This window comes from Blennius ocellaris (assembly GCF_963422515.1).
Source record: "Blennius ocellaris genome assembly, contig: SCAFFOLD_130, whole genome shotgun sequence".
NCBI classification, from domain to species: domain Eukaryota; kingdom Metazoa; phylum Chordata; class Actinopteri; order Blenniiformes; family Blenniidae; genus Blennius; species Blennius ocellaris.
Genome location: NW_027662306.1, coordinates 78,182 through 95,681, shown reverse-complemented (window position 1 = coordinate 95,681; position 17,500 = coordinate 78,182). Strand labels below are relative to the sequence as shown.

General features: G+C 51.8%; 3 protein-coding genes across 5 annotated transcripts in view; 2 read left to right on the top strand and 1 right to left on the bottom strand.

Moving 5' to 3' along the window:
• ttc39b (tetratricopeptide repeat domain 39B) overlaps positions 1-3,839 on the top strand; it is a 7,401-nt gene extending 3,562 nt beyond the window's left edge. For both annotated transcript variants that reach the window (XM_080521256.1, XM_080521257.1), the window contains 7 exons: positions 421-582; positions 1,118-1,209; positions 1,593-1,713; positions 2,002-2,113; positions 2,212-2,329; positions 2,592-2,708; positions 2,789-3,839. In XM_080521256.1, the coding sequence (XP_080377382.1) occupies positions 421-582; positions 1,118-1,209; positions 1,593-1,713; positions 2,002-2,113; positions 2,212-2,329; positions 2,592-2,708; positions 2,789-2,885 (819 nt within the window). In that variant the 3' untranslated portion in view covers positions 2,886-3,839. The remainder of the gene's footprint in view (positions 1-420; positions 583-1,117; positions 1,210-1,592; positions 1,714-2,001; positions 2,114-2,211; positions 2,330-2,591; positions 2,709-2,788) is intronic.
• Positions 3,840-4,819: 980 nt separating this feature from the next.
• On the top strand, positions 4,820-13,034 carry cfi (complement factor I; the record flags this gene model as incomplete). Its single annotated transcript, XM_080521255.1, has 17 exons — positions 4,820-4,824; positions 4,921-5,655; positions 5,747-5,900; positions 6,493-6,556; positions 6,631-6,790; positions 7,968-8,161; positions 8,264-8,374; positions 8,460-8,579; positions 8,708-8,755; positions 9,152-9,172; positions 9,359-9,501; positions 9,583-9,686; positions 10,126-10,230; positions 10,492-10,667; positions 11,242-11,343; positions 11,450-11,598; positions 12,966-13,034. 17 exons carry the CDS (start codon positions 4,820-4,822, stop codon positions 13,032-13,034), a joined length of 2,460 nt encoding a protein of 819 aa, XP_080377381.1.
• A 1,891-nt stretch (positions 13,035-14,925) lies between these two features.
• Positions 14,926-17,500, bottom strand: part of LOC308147889 (calcium uniporter regulatory subunit MCUb, mitochondrial-like) — a 6,534-nt gene continuing 3,959 nt past the window's right edge. Inside the window, exons 5-9 of one of the 2 annotated variants that reach the window (XM_080521268.1) lie at positions 16,966-17,123; positions 16,659-16,765; positions 16,339-16,435; positions 15,408-15,524; positions 14,926-15,306 (exon numbers count right to left, since the gene is read on the bottom strand). In XM_080521268.1, the coding sequence (XP_080377394.1) occupies positions 15,223-15,306; positions 15,408-15,524; positions 16,339-16,435; positions 16,659-16,765; positions 16,966-17,123 (563 nt within the window). In that variant the 3' untranslated portion in view covers positions 14,926-15,222. The remainder of the gene's footprint in view (positions 15,307-15,407; positions 15,525-16,338; positions 16,436-16,658; positions 16,766-16,965; positions 17,124-17,500) is intronic. The other variant, XM_080521269.1, reaches the window with a different exon arrangement.

Genomic DNA, 17,500 nt, shown 5'->3' with positions numbered 1-17,500 from the left:
TCACCTCTGACCTCCCTGACATCTGACCTCCCCCTGACCTCCCCTCACCTCTGACCCCCCTGACATCTGACCTCCCCCTGACCTCCCCTGACCTCTGACCCCCCTGACATCTGACCTCCCCCTGACCTCTGACCTCCCCCTCACCTCTGACCTCCCCTGACCTCTGACCTCCCCCTCACCTCTGACCTCCCCCTGACCTCCCCCTCACCTCTGACCTCCCCTGACCTCTGACCTCCCCCTGACCTCCCCTCACCTCTGACCCCCCTGACATTTGACCTCCCCCTGACCTCCCCTGACCTCTGACCCCCCTGACATCTGACCTCCCCCTGACCTCTGACCTCCCCCTGACATCTGACCTCCCCCTGACCTCTGACCCCCCCTGACCTCTGCCCCCTGCCCCCTGCCCTCTGCCCCCTGCAGGCCGCCTCCCTCTTCCACCAGTGCATCGACAGTCAGCAGCAGTGGAAGCAGATTCATCACTTGTGCTTCTGGGAGTTGATGTGGAACCACACGTTCCTGCAGCAGTGGAACCAGGCCTACCAGTACGCTGCCCTGCTGTACTCCCACAGCCGCTGGTCCAAGGTACCGCCGCTACTGACCGCCACTGACCACTACTGACCGCCACTGACCACTACTGACCGCCACTGACCACTACTGACCGCCACTGACCGCCACTGACCTCTACTGACCACTACTGACCGCCACTGACCGCCACTGACCACTACTGACCGCCACTGACCTCTACTGACCACTACTGACCGCCACTGACCACTACTGACTGCCACTGACCACTACTGACCGCCACTGACCTCTACTGACCACTACTGACCGCCACTGACCACTACTGACCGCCACTGACCTCTACTGACCACTACTGACCGCCACTGACCACTACTGACCGCCACTGACCTCTACTGACCGCCACTGACCACTACTGACCACTACTGACCGCCACTGACCACTACTGACCACCACTGACCTCTACTGACCTCTACTGACCACTACTGACCGCCACTGACCTCTACTGACCACTACTGACCGCCACTGACCGCTGGTCCTCGGCACACAGTCACACTGCGTGGCGGCCATGAGCTAGCTGCTAATGCTATGTGTGCAGGCGATCTACTTGTACCAGAAGGCGGCGATACTGAGCATGATGTCTGAGGAGGACGTGCAGAAGACGGGCGAGGACCTGGTGGACCTCTTCAGGTCTGTCCAACGGCTCACGGAAGCTAACAGCTAACTGAAGCTAACGGCTCACTGAAGCTAACGGCTCACTAAAGATAATGGCTAACTACTGCTAAATATTGTCAACCGATACCTAGTACAAGCTACTGCTGAGCACTAACTACTAGTAACTACTAGTAACTACTAGTAACTACTGCTAAAGGCTCACGACTGCGCACAGCTAGCTATTGCTAACCGATAATTAGTACTGACTACTGCTAAATGCTAATTACTGCTCATGGCTGCTAACAGCTAATTAATGCTAACACAAACTACTGCTAAACGCTAACTAATGCTCACTACATCTAACTGTGTGTGTGTGTGTGTGTGTGTGTGTGTGTGTGTGTGTGTGTGTGTGTGTGTAGGCAGGTTGAGGGTCTGAAGCAGCGTCTTGCAGGAAAGTCGATCCCGACGGAGAAATTCGCCATCAGAAAGTCTCGACGCTACAAAGCTAGCAGCCCGGTTCCACTGGTTCTCCCTGCTCTGGTACGCTACGCAGTTCTCTAACTGGTTCTCTGACGGGTTCTCTGATGGGTTCTCTGACAGGTTCTCTGCCCCTCTAACGGGTTCTCTGATGGGTTCTCTGATGGGTTCTCTGCCCCTCTAACGGGTTCTCTGACGGGTTCTCTGACCCTCTCGCGGGTGCTCTGACCCTCTAACGGGTTCTCTAGCAGGTTATCTGACTTACTAGCAGGTTCTCTGGCCCTCTATCTGGTTCTCTGACCCTCTAATGGGTTCTCTGACGGGTTGTCTGACGGGTTCTCTGCCCTGCAGGAGATGATGTACGTGTGGAACGGGTTCACCATCGTGGGGAAGCGAGCCGACTGCACCGAGGCTCTGCTGGTCACCATTGAAGAGGCCGAGGAGAAGCTCCAGAACGACCCCGGTCAGTATCTAGAACCCAGTCCGGCAGGGGTTCCTCAGGGTGTCCTACTTGCTCCACAGAACGTCAACATCAATGCTAACGCTAACGCTAACCACCAGACCCGTCGGAGTTCCACCCGGACGACAGCTGCCTGGTCCAGATGTTGAAGGGTTTGTGTCTGAAGAACCTGAACCGGTTCCTGCAGGCGGAACTCTGCTTCACACAGGTTCTGTCCAGGTAACACACACACACACACAGATTGTGATGTTCTGACTTTCAGATGTATAAGGTTCCAATGTCATGACGTTCTGATGTCTTGACGTTACCGTTCTACGATTCCGAAGTTCTATTGTTCTAACATTACGTTGTAGTAATGTTCCGTACGTTAAGACATCAGAATGTTAGAACATCAAATTGTTCAGACGTTCCAATGATGGTACGGCATTACAATGTTGTAGCGTTCTGATGTTCTAGGGTTCCCTGTTCTTTGTGTTCCCAGTGAGAGTCGGATCCGTTACGATCACTTCCTGATCCCGTTCACGTTCTACGAGCTGGGGCTGCTCTACAAGCAGCAGGGGAACGTCACCAAGGCCGCCGCCTACATGGAGACCGCCAAGTGAGGAACCCACACACACACACACACACACACACTATTATTACTGTTGCTATTACTAAGGGTTCTGTGTTCTCCTTCAGGAACAACTACAAGGACTACTCTCTGGAGTCCAGGCTGCACTTCAGGATCCACGCTGCTCTGAACAGCCTCAAAGGTTCTCCTGTCAGAACACCGTGAAACACCCGTGGAACTCTTGGGGTACTCCTGAGGAACTCCTGAAGAACATCTGAGGAACACCTGAGGAACTCCTGAAGAACATCTGAGGTACTCCTGAGGAACGCTTGAAGAACATCTGATGAACACCCGTGGAACCCTTGAGGTACTCCTGAGGAACTCCTGAAGAACATCTGAGGAACACCTGAGGAACTCCTGAAGAACATCTGAGGAACTCCTGAAGAACATCTGAGGTACTCCTGAGGAACACTTGAAGAACTCCTGAGGAACATCTGAAGAACACCATGAAACACCCAGGGAACACCCAAAGAACTCCTAAGGAACGCCTGAGGAACTCTTGAAGAACATCGTGAAACACCCAAAGAACTCCAGAGGAACTCCTGAAGAACGTCTGAAGAACATCTGAAGAAACTCTAAGAAACTCATTTTAGAGAACCTTGAGAAAACCATAAAGAACCGTCAGAGAACCAAATATATTTATGATATAATTTTTGAGTGACTATATGCTAATTCTGTCCAGCTAGCAGCGGCAGCTAGCATGTTTGACCTCAGTAACACGTTAAAGTACGCTAACACTAATGCTAACGCTAATGCTAACGCTACTGCTGACATAATGTTTTTCTATTTTTCAGGTTTTGAGTTCTAAAGTTATTTTCTCCGAGAACCTTTGGTTCCGTTTCTCCAACGGAAGTTTGACTTGAAAACGTTTGTAACAACGAGTCTCGGTTCTACCGGGAACGTACCTGCAGACCAAGTGTGTGTGTGTGTGTGTGTGTGTGTGTGTGTGTGTGTGTGTGTGTGTGTGTGTGTGTGTGTGTGTGTGTGTGTGTGTGTGTGTGTGTGAGTGTGTGTGTGTGTGTGTGTGTGTGTGTGTGTGATATTTACTCGTGTCTCTTTGTGCCTGTAAATGTTTACATGGATTTGATTTTCTCAACGTGGAACGTCTCTTCTGAACAAACTCCCGTCGTAATAAAAACAATCTAGAACTTCTCCGGTTCCTTTTTGTGTCACTTGAAGTGTCTTTGGGTTATTTTTGTGTTTATCTGTTGGTTCCGTTCGTTCCGTTCCGTTCCGCTCTGACGATCCAAACAAACAAACAACAATCGATCAGCAGCTGACCTTTGACCTCTGGACTTTACCTGTTTGCACAATGTTCTCCGAGAGAACCGCCGACGCTTCCCGGTCGTCGTCACAGTTTGAGGGGAACAAACAGATTTCTTGTTTGTTTTTCCGTGCGTTCCAGCAACATGGCCAGCAGGTGGCAGGAGAACCGGCTGGTTCTCCACCGCTGGGATGGAGGAGAACCGTGCTGCTGTTTCACAGTTCTGGGTTTTCCCACAGGAAGTGAACGCCCCCCCCCCCCCCCAGCTTGATCTAGAACCTGCTCAGGTTCACAAGTCGTTCACGATCCACCGACGACAACTGAAGAAGTCTGTTTTGTTCTCCTCGGTTCTTCTCTCCCATTCTTGTTCTCCTTGTTCTCCTGGTTGTCCTGGTTCTTCTCGGTTCTTCTCAGTTCTCCTCAGTTCTTCTTGTTCTACTGGTTCTCCTCCGCTTTCCTCCGTTCTTCTCGGGTCTCCTGGTTCTCCTGGTTCCCGTGTTTGATTGTGGGTCAGGATGAGGTGGATCGTTCTCCACTGGCTCTTCGGTCTCTTGTCGGTTCTCCACTCTGAGACGGTGAGTCGGCATTTTTCATCTGGTTTTAACTTTTCATAGTATGTAGCATCGTGTAGCATCGTGTAGCATTATATGATGTCATGTAGCATCGTGTAGCATCGTGTAGCATTCTATGATGTCATGTAGCATCGTGTAGCATCATGTAGCTTCGTGTAGCATCGTGTAGCATTCTATGATGTCATGTAGCATCATGTAGCATCGTGTAACATCATGTAGCATTATATGACATCATGTAGCATCATGTAGCATCCTGTCACGTCATGCGGTATTTAGCGCCCTGTAGCATCAGATAGCGTCATGTGGAGGTTCTTCTCTCTAAAGTTGCGTATCGTCTGCATTTCCTGAATCTGTCTGATCGTAGACCGTCTGTTCAGTCTGACCCTGCAGGAACCAAAGAACCGAGGAACCAGCAGTTCCTCACAAGTCCTGCCTTCTCCACCGCTGACCTGCCCGAGATTAGCCGCGTGGAGACCGGCAACACGGAGACTGGCAACACGGAGACCGGCAACACGGGGACCAGCAACACGGGGACCAGCAACATGGGGACCGGCAACATGGAGACCGGCAACATGGAGACTGGCAACATGGAGACTGGCAACATGGGGACCAGCAACACAGGGACCAGCAACACGGGGACCAGCAACACAGGGACCAGCAACATGGGGACCAGCAACACAGGGACCAGCAACACGGGGACCAGCAACACAGGGACCAGCAACGTGGGGACCAGCAACACGGGGACCAGCAACACGGGGACCAGCAACACAGGGACCAGCAACGTGGGGACCAGCAACGCGGGGACCAGCAACACGGGGACCAGCAACACAGGGACCAGCAACACAGGGACCAGCAACACGGGGACCAGCAACACGGGGACCAGCAACACGGGGACCAGCAACACGGGGACCAGCAACGTGGGGACCAGCAACGCGGGGACCAGCAACACGGGGACCAGCAACACGGGGACCAGCAACACAGGGACCAGCAACACGGGGACCAGCAACACGGGGACCAGCAACGCGGGGACCAGCAACACGGGGACCAGCAACGTGAAGACAGACGAGTTCCTCGGTCCACTTGAGTGTCTCAACAAGAAGTACGAGGATCTAAATGCCTTCGGGTTCCACCCGGTTCAGGGTGTTGCTAGCATGCTAGCGCTAGTGCTAAAGCTAACGTGTGTTCCTAAGGTGGACCCGGGCGTCATGTGACCTGAACTTCTGTTCTCCGTGGGAACGTTGCATCGATGGGCGTTGCACCTGCAAGCCGCCGTACCTGTGTCCGACCGAGGGGGGTTCTCCAGTCTGTGGGCGGGACTATCGGCAGTACCGGTCCTACTGCCAGGTGAGAACCAGGTCCAGGTCCCAGGAGAACCAGGAGAACCCTGTGTGGTTCCATGTTCCTCACTGTATGGTTCCATGTTCCTCACCATGTGGTTCCATGTTCCTCACCGTGTGGTTCCATGTTCCTCACTGTATGGTTCCATGTTCCTCACTGTGTGGTTCCATGTTCCTCACTGTGTGGTTCCATGTTCCTCACTGTATGGTTCCATGTTCCTCACCATGTGGTTCCATGTTCCTCACCGTGTGGTTCCATGTTCCTCACTGTATGGTTCCATGTTCCTCACTGTGTGGTTCCATGTTCCTCACCGTGTGGTTCCATGTTCCTCACTGTGTGGTTCCATGTTCCTCACTGTGTGGTTCCATGTTCCTCACCGTGTGGTTCCATGTTCCTCACTGTGTGGTTCCATGTTCCTCACCATGTGGTTCCATGTCCCTCACTGTATGGTTCCATGTTCCTCACTGTGTGGTTCCATGTTCCTCACTGTATGGTTCCATGTTCCTCACCGTGTGGTTCCATGTTCCTCACTGTGTGGTTCCATGTTCCTCACCGTGTGGTTCCATGTTCCTCACCATGTGGTTCTGTGCTCCTCCAGGCGATGGCGCTCTCCTGTCGGACGGGGAAACCCACCATGTCTCACTTCAGTCCCACCTGTCCCGGTTGGTTCCCTCTGGTTCTGGCTCTTGGTCCGGTTCCTCTTCCTGTCTCTGACGTTCTCACCCGGTTCCTCCAGCTGGTGGACCGATATTTGTGAGCTCAGTGGACCCGAACTCTGGCCTGGTGAAGATCTCGGTTCCCGATGGTGCTGGAGTGGCCCAGGAGCTTCTGGTGTGCGAGAAGCTGTGGGACATGGCGGCGGCGAACGTGGCGTGCAGAGAGGAGGGCGTGTCCAGGTGAGGCTAACGTGGCGTGGAGAGAGGAGGGTGAGGCTAACATGCTAACGTGGCGTGGAGAGAGGAGGGTGAGGCTAACATGCTAACGTGGCGTGCAGAGAGGAGGGCGTGTCCAGGTGAGGCTAACGTGGCGTGGAGAGAGGAGGGTGAGGCTAACATGCTAACGTGGCGTGCAGAGAGGAGGGCGCGTCCAGGTGAGGCTAACGTGCTAACGTGGCGTGGAGAGAGGAGGGTGAGGCTAACATGCTAACGTGGCGTGCAGAGAGGAGGGCGTGTCCAGGTGAGGCTAACGTGCTAACGTGGCGTGGAGAGAGGAGGGTGAGGCTAACATGCTAACGTGGCGTGCAGAGAGGAGGGCGCGTCCAGGTGAGGCTAACGTGCTAACGTGGCGTGGAGAGAGGAGGGTGAGGCTAACATGCTAACGTGGCGTGCAGAGAGGCGGGCGTGTCCAGGTGAGGCTAACGTGCTAACGTGGCGTGGAGAGAGTTGGGTGAGGCTAACATGCTAACGTGGCGTGCAGAGAGGAGGGCGCGTCCAGGTGAGGCTAGCGTGCTAACGTGGCGTGGAGAGAGTAGGGTGAGGCTAACGTGCTAACGTGGCATACAGAGAGGAGGGTGAGGCTAATATGCTAACGCGGCGTGGAGAGAGGGGGGTGGGGCTAACATGCTAACGTGGCGTGGAGAGAGGAGGGTGAGGCTAATGTGCTAACGTGGCATGGAGAGAGGAGTGTGAAGCTAACATACTAACGTGGCGTGGAGAGAGGAGGGTGAGGCTAACATGCTAACGCGGCGTGGAGAGAGGAGGGTGAGGCTAACATGCTAACGCGGCGTGGAGAGACGAGGGTGAGGCTAACATGCTAACGTGGCGTGGAGAGAGGAGGGTGAGGCTAACATGCTAGCGTGGCGTGGAGAGAGGAGGGTGAGGCTAACATGCTAGCGTGGCGTGGAGAGAGGAGGGTGAGGCTAACATGCTAACGTGGCGTGGAGAGAGGAGGGTGAGGCTAACATGCTAACGTGGCGTGGAGAGAGGAGGGTGAGGCTAACATGCTAACGTGGCGTGGAGAGAGGAGGGGGAGGCTAACATGCTAACGCGGAGTGGAGAGAGGAGGGTGAGGCTAGCATGCTAACGCGGAGTGGAGAGAGGAGGGTGAGGCTAGCATGCTAACGTTGTGTCTCAGAGGTGCCGCGGCCGCCACCACTGTTCCATCTGCGTCCCTGAACGCCACCGACGGACTCCCCGGCCTCTGCGTCAGCGTCCGTTGCCAAGGTTACGAAACGTCCCTTGCCGAGTGCGTCATCCACAACAGGGAGAACGTCGGAATCGGTCACGTTGCCACGGCAACCTGCTACCGGGCAGCAGGAGAACCCACAAGTGAGTCAAGAACTTAGACCTCCTGGGAGGTGCAGGTCCCAGGAAGACCACCTCCCGGCAAGTCCAATCAGATCTGGTTCTGGTTCTGGTTCTGTGTTCCAGAGGACAAGTGCGGCGGCTTCGTCTGCGCGAACACCAAGTGTGTTCCTCTGAACAGAACCTGCGACGGCGTCGACGACTGTGGAGACCGAAGTGACGAGATGTGCTGCAAGAGTAAATCAAACGCACCTTCAGCCTGAACCCATGACCTCATCAGTGTTCTACTGAGAACGTGTGTGTGTGTGTGTGTGTGTGTCAGAGTGCAGGAACCGAGCGTTCCGATGTTCCTCTGGTGTTTGTCTCCATGAAGAATCCGTCTCGGACGGAACCGTCGACTGTCTGGACGGTGCCGACGAGAAGAACCACGAGTCTGACCACAGTAAGAACTTTCACACAAGACACAGTGAGAACCTTTAGAACCTTCCAGAACCTCGTTCTCAGCGAGGAAGAACCTTCTGGAACTCTGGAATCAGTCAACATGTGATGATGTCCATTTGTTGTTCTCAGAGGTGGAACCTTCCATCAGAGGTCGCTCCTCCAGACCCAACGATCCAGGTAGCTGGAGAGCAGCTAATGGTGCTAATGGTGCTAATGGTGCTAATGAAACAAATAATGCGAATGAAGCTAATGAAGCTAATGGTACAAGTCAAGCCAGTAATGCTCAAGGTGCTAATGGTGCAAATGATGATAATGTTGCTAATGGGGCTAATGGGGCTAATGATGGTAATGAGGTTAATGGTGCTAATGGAGCTAATGAGGCTATTGTTGCTAATGGTGCTAATGGGGCTAATTAAACAAATAATGCGAATGAAGCTAATGAAGCCAATGAAGCTAATGAAGCTAATGGTACCTGTCAAGCCAGTAATGCTCAAGGTGCTAATGATGCTAATCATGCTAATCATGCTAATAAGGCCAATTATGCTAACCTAATGTGTTCTTCCTGGTTTGTAGAGTACATCTCACCCCAGAAGGGTAAGTAGACCGTCCCTCAACCGCTGTGGTCCAGGGTTCTGTGGGGGTCCAGCAGGGACATCATGTGGTCCAGGGTTCTGTGGGGGTCCAGCAGGGACACCATGTGGTCCAGGGTTCTGTGGGGGTCCAGAAGATGGTTCTCTGGACGGATCCCACTTTAAACTGGATGTGTTCTGGTCTGTCCAGAGCTCCGGCTCAGCAGGGTTCTCCTGGAGTCCCGGTTGTCCTGCGGCGTTCCGAACGCCACCACGGTGGACGCCGAGACCACGAGGGAACGTGGGCGGAGCAGCCGCTTCAAGAGGGTGGTGGGCGGAGAGGAGGCGAACCCGGTGAGGCAGAACCGCGCAGGTAGAGCCGCGCAGGGAGAGCCAGCCTTTCCTCACGCTCTGGTTCTGATTCTGGTTCTGCAGATGCAGATCCAGTGGCAAGTCGCTCTGGAGGAGAACAAGAGGATCGACTGTGGAGGAGCGTACATCGGAGGCTGCTGGGTCCTGACCGCCGCGCACTGCGTCAGGTAGCGGCTAACAGACACTAGCTAACGGCTAACAGACACTAGCTATTGGCTAACAGACACTAGTTAATGGTTAACAGAAATTAGCTAATGGCTAACAGAGACTAGTTAATGGCTAACAGAAATTAGCTAATGGCTAACAGCCAATAGCTAATGGCTAATAGACACTAGCTAATGGCTAACAGACACTAGCTAATGGCTAACAGACAAAAGCTAATGGCTAACAGTCAATAGCTATTAGCTAACAGACACTAGCTAACGGCTAACAGACACTAGCTAACGGCTAACAGACACTAGCTAATGGCTAACAGGTACTTTCTAACAGTTAATGGCGAAAGCTAACATCTACCAGCCAATAGCTAACAGGTAAAGGCCAATGGCGATTGGCTAATGGCTAACAGCTACCATTGTTGTTGTTGTTGTTGTTGTTGTTGTTGTGCAGACCCAGCCCGTCGGCCTTCAGGGTGAAATTCTCTCTGTGGAAGAAAACTCAGGCTCAGGACACGACCGACATCGTCCCTGTGGAGGAGATCCGCATCCATCCAAAGTACTTCCTATCCTCAGCCCCGCCCTCGCAGTAGCCCCGCCCCTCATTAACCCCGACCCACATTAGAACCTCCCTCTCGATTGCCCCGCCCCATAATTAAACACGAACCCCGTTTGCCCCGCCTGTTGTTCCACCCCGCCCAACATTAGCACCACCCCAGTAGTACGGAATCCCTCGTGGGCCCCGCCCACCATAGCCCCCACCCGCGTTAGCCCCACCCCCCCCCCACGACGCTCACGGTTCTGCGCTGTTTCCCCGCAGCTACGTTCCGCTGACGTACGAGAACGACATCGCCCTGCTGAGGCTGAGGACGCTTCCCTTCACCGACGTCTGCGTGGAGGAGAACCCGGCCATCAGCGCCGTCTGCGTTCCCTGGACCCCGCACCAGTTCCAGAGCAACCACACCTGCAGCATCTCTGGCTGGGGGCGCACCGCCAGTAGGGAACCGCAGAACCCACAGAACCACTGAGCCCAAAGAACTACACAACCATAGAACCCAACAAACCACTGAAACCAAAGAACTACACAACCATAGAACCCACAGAACCACTGAAGCCAAAGAAAAAATAGAACCTGCAGAACCACTAAACCCAAAGAACTATAGAACCATAGAACCCAACAAACCACTGAAACCAAAGAAAATTAGAACCTGCAGAACCACAGAACCTGCAGACACACAGAACTCGAAGAACTACAGAACCATAGAACCCAACAAACCACTGAAGCCAAAGAAAAATAGAACCTGCAGAACCACAGAACCCAAAGAACCCACGGCCACATTCCACTGCCAGGTTCCAATGTTAGGTTCAACTTACTTTGAGGTTCTAGATCAGGGGTCTCCAGAATGCTAGAACATGCAGGACAGGGGCTCTGCAGGAGTTTGGACAACCCGGTTCTAGACGGTCGATCAGCTGAGGTTCTGATCGTTCTCATGGTTCTGCTTCTTCTTCTTGATGTTCTCGTAGTTCTGGTTCTTGTTGTGGTTCTGATTGTTCTCCTGGTTCTGTCCAGGCGGTCGGGCTGCTCGGGTTCTGCGATGGGCCAACGTGTCGCTGATCGGCAACTGTGAGAGGTTCTATGGAGAACGCTTCAAAACGGGAATGATGTGTGCAGGTGGGCGACCAATCAGAGGGCGAGGAGCCGCCGTCTGGCCAGCGCTCACTGAGTGTGTGTGTGTGTGTGTGTGTGTGTGTGTGTGTGTGTGTGTGTGTGTGTGCAGGGGACCTGGACGGACACGTGGACTCGTGTCAGGGGGACAGCGGGGGGCCGCTGGTCTGCCAGGACCAGCTGGGCGTCTCGTACCTGTGGGGCATCGTGAGCTGGGGGGAGAGGTGTGGGGCGGCCCACTACCCCGGGGTCTACACACTGGTGGGTGGGGGTGAGGGTGTGAGGGTGGGTGTGTGTTAACGTGTGAATGTGTTCAGGTGTTCAGGTGTTAACGTGTTCAGGTGTTCATGTGTGAATGTGTTCAGGTGTTCATGTGTGAATGTGTTCAGGTGTTCATGTGTTAACGTGTTCAGGTGTTCATGTGTTAATGTGTTCAGGTGTTAACGTGTTCAGGTGTTCATGTGTTAATGTGTTCAGGTGTTCATGTGTGAATGTGTTCAGGTGTTAACGTGTTCAGGTGTTCATGTGTTAACGTGTTCAGGTGTGAATGTGTGAATGTGTTCAGGTGTTCATGTGTTAACGTGTGAATGTGTTCAGGTGTTAATGTGTTAATGTGTTCAGGTGTTCATGTGTGAATGTGTTTAGGTGTTAACGTGTTCAGGTGTTCATGTGTTCAGGTGTTCATGTGTTAATGTGTTAATGTGTTCAGGTGTTAACGTGTTCAGGTGTTCAGGTGTTAATGTGTTCAGGTGTTCATGTGTTAATGTGTTCAGGTGTTCATGTGTTAATGTGTTCAGGTGTTAACGTGTTCAGGTGTTCATGTGTTAACGTGTTCAGGTGTTCATGTGTTAACGTGTTCAGGTGTTCATGTGTTAATGTGTTCAGGTGTTCATGTGTTAATGTGTTCAGGTGTTAACGTGTTCAGGTGTTCATGTGTTCAGGTGTTCATGTGTTAATGTGTTAATGTGTTCAGGTGTTAACGTGTTCAGGTGTTCATGTGTTAATGTGTTCAGGTGTTCATGTGTTAATGTGTTCAGGTGTTCATGTGTTCAGGTGTTAATGTGCTAATGTGTTCAGGTGTTCAGGTGTTCATGTGTTCAGGTGTTAATGTGCTAATGTGTTCAGGTGTTCATGTGTTCAGGTGTTCATGTGTTCAGGTGTTAATGTGCTAATGTGTTCAGGTGTTCATGTGTTCAGGTGTTCATGTGTTAACGTGTGAATGTGTTCAGGTGTTCATGTGTTCATGTGTTCATGTGTTCATGTGTTAATGTGCTAATGTGTTCAGGTGTTCATGTGTTCAGGTGTTCATGTGTTAACGTGTGAATGTGTTCAGGTGTTAACGTGTTCAGGTGTTCATGTGTTAATGTGTTCAGGTGTTCATGTGTTAATGTGTTCAGGTGTTCATGTGTTCAGGTGTTAATGTGCTAATGTGTTCAGGTGTTCATGTGTTCAGGTGTTCATGTGTTCAGGTGTTAATGTGCTAATGTGTTCAGGTGTTCATGTGTTCAGGTGTTCATGTGTTCAGGTGTTAATGTGCTAATGTGTTCAGGTGTTCATGTGTTAACGTGTGAATGTGTTCAGGTGTTCATGTGTTCATGTGTTAACGTGTTAACGTGTGAATGTTCCAGGTGTCTCATTACTTTGAGTGGATCCGGCTTCACACCGGCTGGTCGGCCGTCACCAGGTTCAACTCCTGAGAACAGGACAAGGTGTGTGTGTGTGTGTGTGTGTGTGTGTGTGTGTGTGTGTGTGTGTGTGTGTGTGTGTGTGTGTGTGTGTGTGTGTGTGTGTGTGTTCTCTACTGATGTTCTCTGTACTTTCAGAACCACTGGGTTCCTGCTTCCTGTTGGATCAACGTATGAACCAATCAGCCGCCTCCTCTCACCTGGTTGGTTGGTTAGTTGGTTAGTTGGTTGGTTAGTTGGTTAGTTGGTTGACTGATCGATCGCTGCAGATCAATAAAAACACTTTTCATGTTGCAGAGTTCTCGTGTCGTAAAATAAAGAACGTTTACGGTTCTGCATCACGGAAACACTTTGTTTACTTTGAATATACAGGGAAGAACAAACACATGCTAATGTTGCTAATGCTAATGTTTCAGGACAGGAAGACGTCAGGAACTACAGACAGGAAGTTGTCAGGAACTACAGACAGGAAGTCCTGAGGAACTACAGACAGGAAGTCCTGAGGAACTACAGACAGGAAGTCCTCAGGAACTACAAACAGGAAGTTGTCAGGAACTACAGACAGGAAGTTCTCTGGAACTACAGACAGGAAGTCCTCAGGAACTACAGACAGGAAGTTGTTAGGAACTACAGACAGGAAGTTGTCAGGAACTACAGACAGGAAGTCCTCAGGAACTACAGACAGGAAGTCCTCAGGAACTACAGACAGGAAGTTCTCTGGAACTACAGACAGGAAGTCCTAAGGAACTACAGACAGGAAGTTGTCAGGAACTACAGACAGGAAGTTCTCTGGAACTACAGACAGGAAGTCCTCAGGAACTACAGACAGGAAGTCCTCAGGAACTACAGACAGGAAGTTCTCTGGAACTACAGACAGGAAGTCCTAAGGAACTACAGACAGGAAGTTGTCAGGAACTACAGACAGGAAGTTGTCAGGAACTACAGACAGGAAGTCCTCAGGAACTACAGACAGGAAGTTGTCAGGAACTACAGACAGGAAGTTCTCTGGAACTACAGACAGGAAGTCCTCAGGAACTACAGACAGGAAGTCCTCAGGAACTACAGACAGGAAGTTGTCAGGAACTACAGACAGGAAGTTCTCTGGAACTACAGACAGGAAGTCCTCAGGAACTACAGACAGGAAGTCCTCAGGAACTACAGACAGGAAGTTGTCAGGAACTACAGACAGGAAGTTCTCAGGAACTACAGACAGGAAGTCCTCAGGAACTACAGACAGGAAGTCCTCAGGAACTACAGACAGGAAGTTGTCAGGAACTACAGACAGGAAGTCCTCAGGAACTACAGACAGGAAGTTGTCAGGAACTACAGACAGGAAGTCCTCAGGAACTACAGACAGGAAGTCCTCAGGAACTACAGACAGGAAGTTCTCTGGAACTACAGACAGGAAGTCCTAAGGAACTACAGACAGGAAGTTGTCAGGAACTACAGACAGGAAGTTCTCTGGAACTACAGACAGGAAGTCCTCAGGAACTACAGACAGGAAGTCCTCAGGAACTACAGACAGGAAGTTCTCTGGAACTACAGACAGGAAGTCCTAAGGAACTACAGACAGGAAGTTGTCAGGAACTACAGACAGGAAGTTGTCAGGAACTACAGACAGGAAGTCCTCAGGAACTACAGACAGGAAGTTGTCAGGAACTACAGACAGGAAGTTCTCTGGAACTACAGACAGGAAGTCCTCAGGAACTACAGACAGGAAGTCCTCAGGAACTACAGACAGGAAGTTGTCAGGAACTACAGACAGGAAGTTCTCTGGAACTACAGACAGGAAGTCCTCAGGAACTACAGACAGGAAGTCCTCAGGAACTACAGACAGGAAGTTGTCAGGAACTACAGACAGGAAGTTCTCAGGAACTACAGACAGGAAGTCCTCAGGAACTACAGACAGGAAGTCCTCAGGAACTACAGACAGGAAGTTGTCAGGAACTACAGACAGGAAGTCCTCAGGAACTACAGACAGGAAGTTGTCAGGAACTACAGACAGGAAGTCCTCAGGAACTACAGACAGGAAGTCCTCAGGAACTACAGACAGGAAGTCGTCATTAAGAACAGACATTCAGTCAGAAGTTTATAAAAGACAAACTTTTCCATCTTTTGTCACATGAAAAGCAAAATGTTCTTCGTGGGTTTTGTGACGAGGAACCGAGGAACCGAGGAACCGTCGGAGGAGCAGAAGAGTTCAGTTGGTTCTGGGAGGCGGAACGTGTTCCACCGGGAGCTGCAGCCGCACGGCGGTCTGTAGCCTCCGCAGGTCCTGGTCCACCTGGAGGGAGATGTGGTCAGCGTCACGCCCGGAGCCACGCCCACATTCGGGGAAACGCCCACTCTGGAGCCACGCCCACATTCAGGGAAACGCCCACTCACCTGGGCGAGCCGTTCTCTCAGCTCGTTGTATTTCTCCACGTCGAATCTCCGTCGTGACGCGTTGTGGTGGAACAGCTGCAGGAACTGGCGGTTCCGGACTGCAGCGTACAGGAACTCCTGCACACGAGAACCGAGAACCGAGTCTTTGTTGTCCTCAAACCGTGAAAGTAGAAACTTCCAAAGGTTCTGACTTTCTGATCATCGTTTGGCCCTCTTTGGTTCCCACCTCTTTGGTTCCTCCCTCTTTGGTTCCTCCCTCTTTGGTTCCTCCCTCTTTGGTTCCCACCTATTTGGTTCCTCCCTCTTTGGTTCCCACCTATTTGGTTCCTCCCTCTTTGGTTCCCACCTCTTTGGTTCCTCCCTCTTTGGTTCCCACCTATTTGGTTCCTCCCTCTCTGGTTCCTCCCTCATTGGTTCCTCCCTCTTTGGTTCCTCCCTCTTTGGTTCCCACCTATTTGGTTCCTCCCTCTTTGGTTCCTCCCTCATTGGTTCCTCCCTCATTGGTTCCTACCTCTTTGGTTCCCACCTATTTGGTTCCTCCCTCTTTGGTTCCCACCTATTTGGTTCCTCCCTCTTTGGTTCCCACCTCTTTGGTTCCTCCCTCTTTGGTTCCCACCTATTTGGTTCCTCCCTCTTTGGTTCCTACCTCTTTGGTTCCTCCCTCTTTGGTTCCCACCTATTTGGTTCCTCCCTCTTTGGTTCCCACCTATTTGGTTCCTCCCTCTTTGGTTCCTCCCTCATTGGTTCCTACCTCTTTGGTTCCTCCCTCTTTGGTTCCCACCTATTTGGTTCCTCCCTCATTGGTTCCCACCTATTTGGTTCCTCCCTCTTTGGTTCCCACCTATTTGGTTCCTCCCTCTTTGGTTCCCACCTATTTGGTTCCTCCCTCATTGGTTCCTCCCTCATTGGTTCCTCCCTCATTGGTTCCTACCTGTCGAGTGAGGATGTAGTAACCGAAGAAGACCATGCTGGTGGTGCAGGAGATGAAGAAGGTGACGGGTTCCATGATGTCCCACGCAAACACATACCTGGTACACACACACACACACACACACACACACACACACACACACACACACACACACACACACACACACACACACACACACACACACACACACACACATATACACACCGGAATACGATTCTACTGATTCAGTGTTACTGTGTATGTGTGTGTGTGTGTGTGTGTGTGTGTGTGTGTGTGTGTGTGTGTGTGTGTGTGTTAGTGTGTGTGTGTGTGTGTGTTACCAGGTCAGGTATCCCAGAAATCCTCCCTGCAGTGACAGGTACACAAGCCCCGCCCACCCCAACAAAGTCGCTCTAAGCTCCGCCTCCTTCTCCAGCTTCACCCGGACCTTCAAGAAAAACAACCAGAACATAAACCTTCTATTACAAGGAGGAGAACTCTGGGTTCTAGGACCATGAGCAGGAGAACTCTGGGTTCTAGGACCAGGAGCAGGGGAACTCTGGGTTCTAGGACCAGGAGCAGGAGAACTCTGGGTTCTAGGACCAGGAGCAGGGGAACTCTGGGTTCTAGGACTAGTAACAGGATTACATTTTCCAGCGGTTCCAGCTGCAGGCGGAGCCGGGTTCTCTGGTTCTGCAGCTCACTGTGTCTGTGGTGAAGGTGCTGCGGCAGACTGAGGGCGGTCTGGAGCAGGTGGACCAGGTTCTTCATGTCGTCCAGGTCCAGGACGTGTTCGTGAGACGAGCCTGACGAGTGACAAGACAGGAAGTCCTCAAGAACAGACAGGAAGTCCTCAAGAACAGACAGGAAGTCCTCAAGAACAGACAAGAAGTCCTCAAGAACAGACAGGAAGTCCTCAAGAACAGACAGGAAGTCCTCAAGAACAGACAGGAAGTCCTCAGGAAGAACAGACAGGAAGTCCTCAGGAAGAACAGACAGGAAGTCCTCAAGAACAGACAGGAAGTCTTCAAGAACAGACAGGAAGTCCTCAAGAACAGACAGGAAGTCCTCAAGAACAGACAGGAAGTCTTCAAGAACAGACAGGAAGTCCTCAAGAACAGACAGGAAGTCTTCAAGAACAGACAGGAAGTCTTCAAGAACAGACAGGAAGTCCTCAAGAACA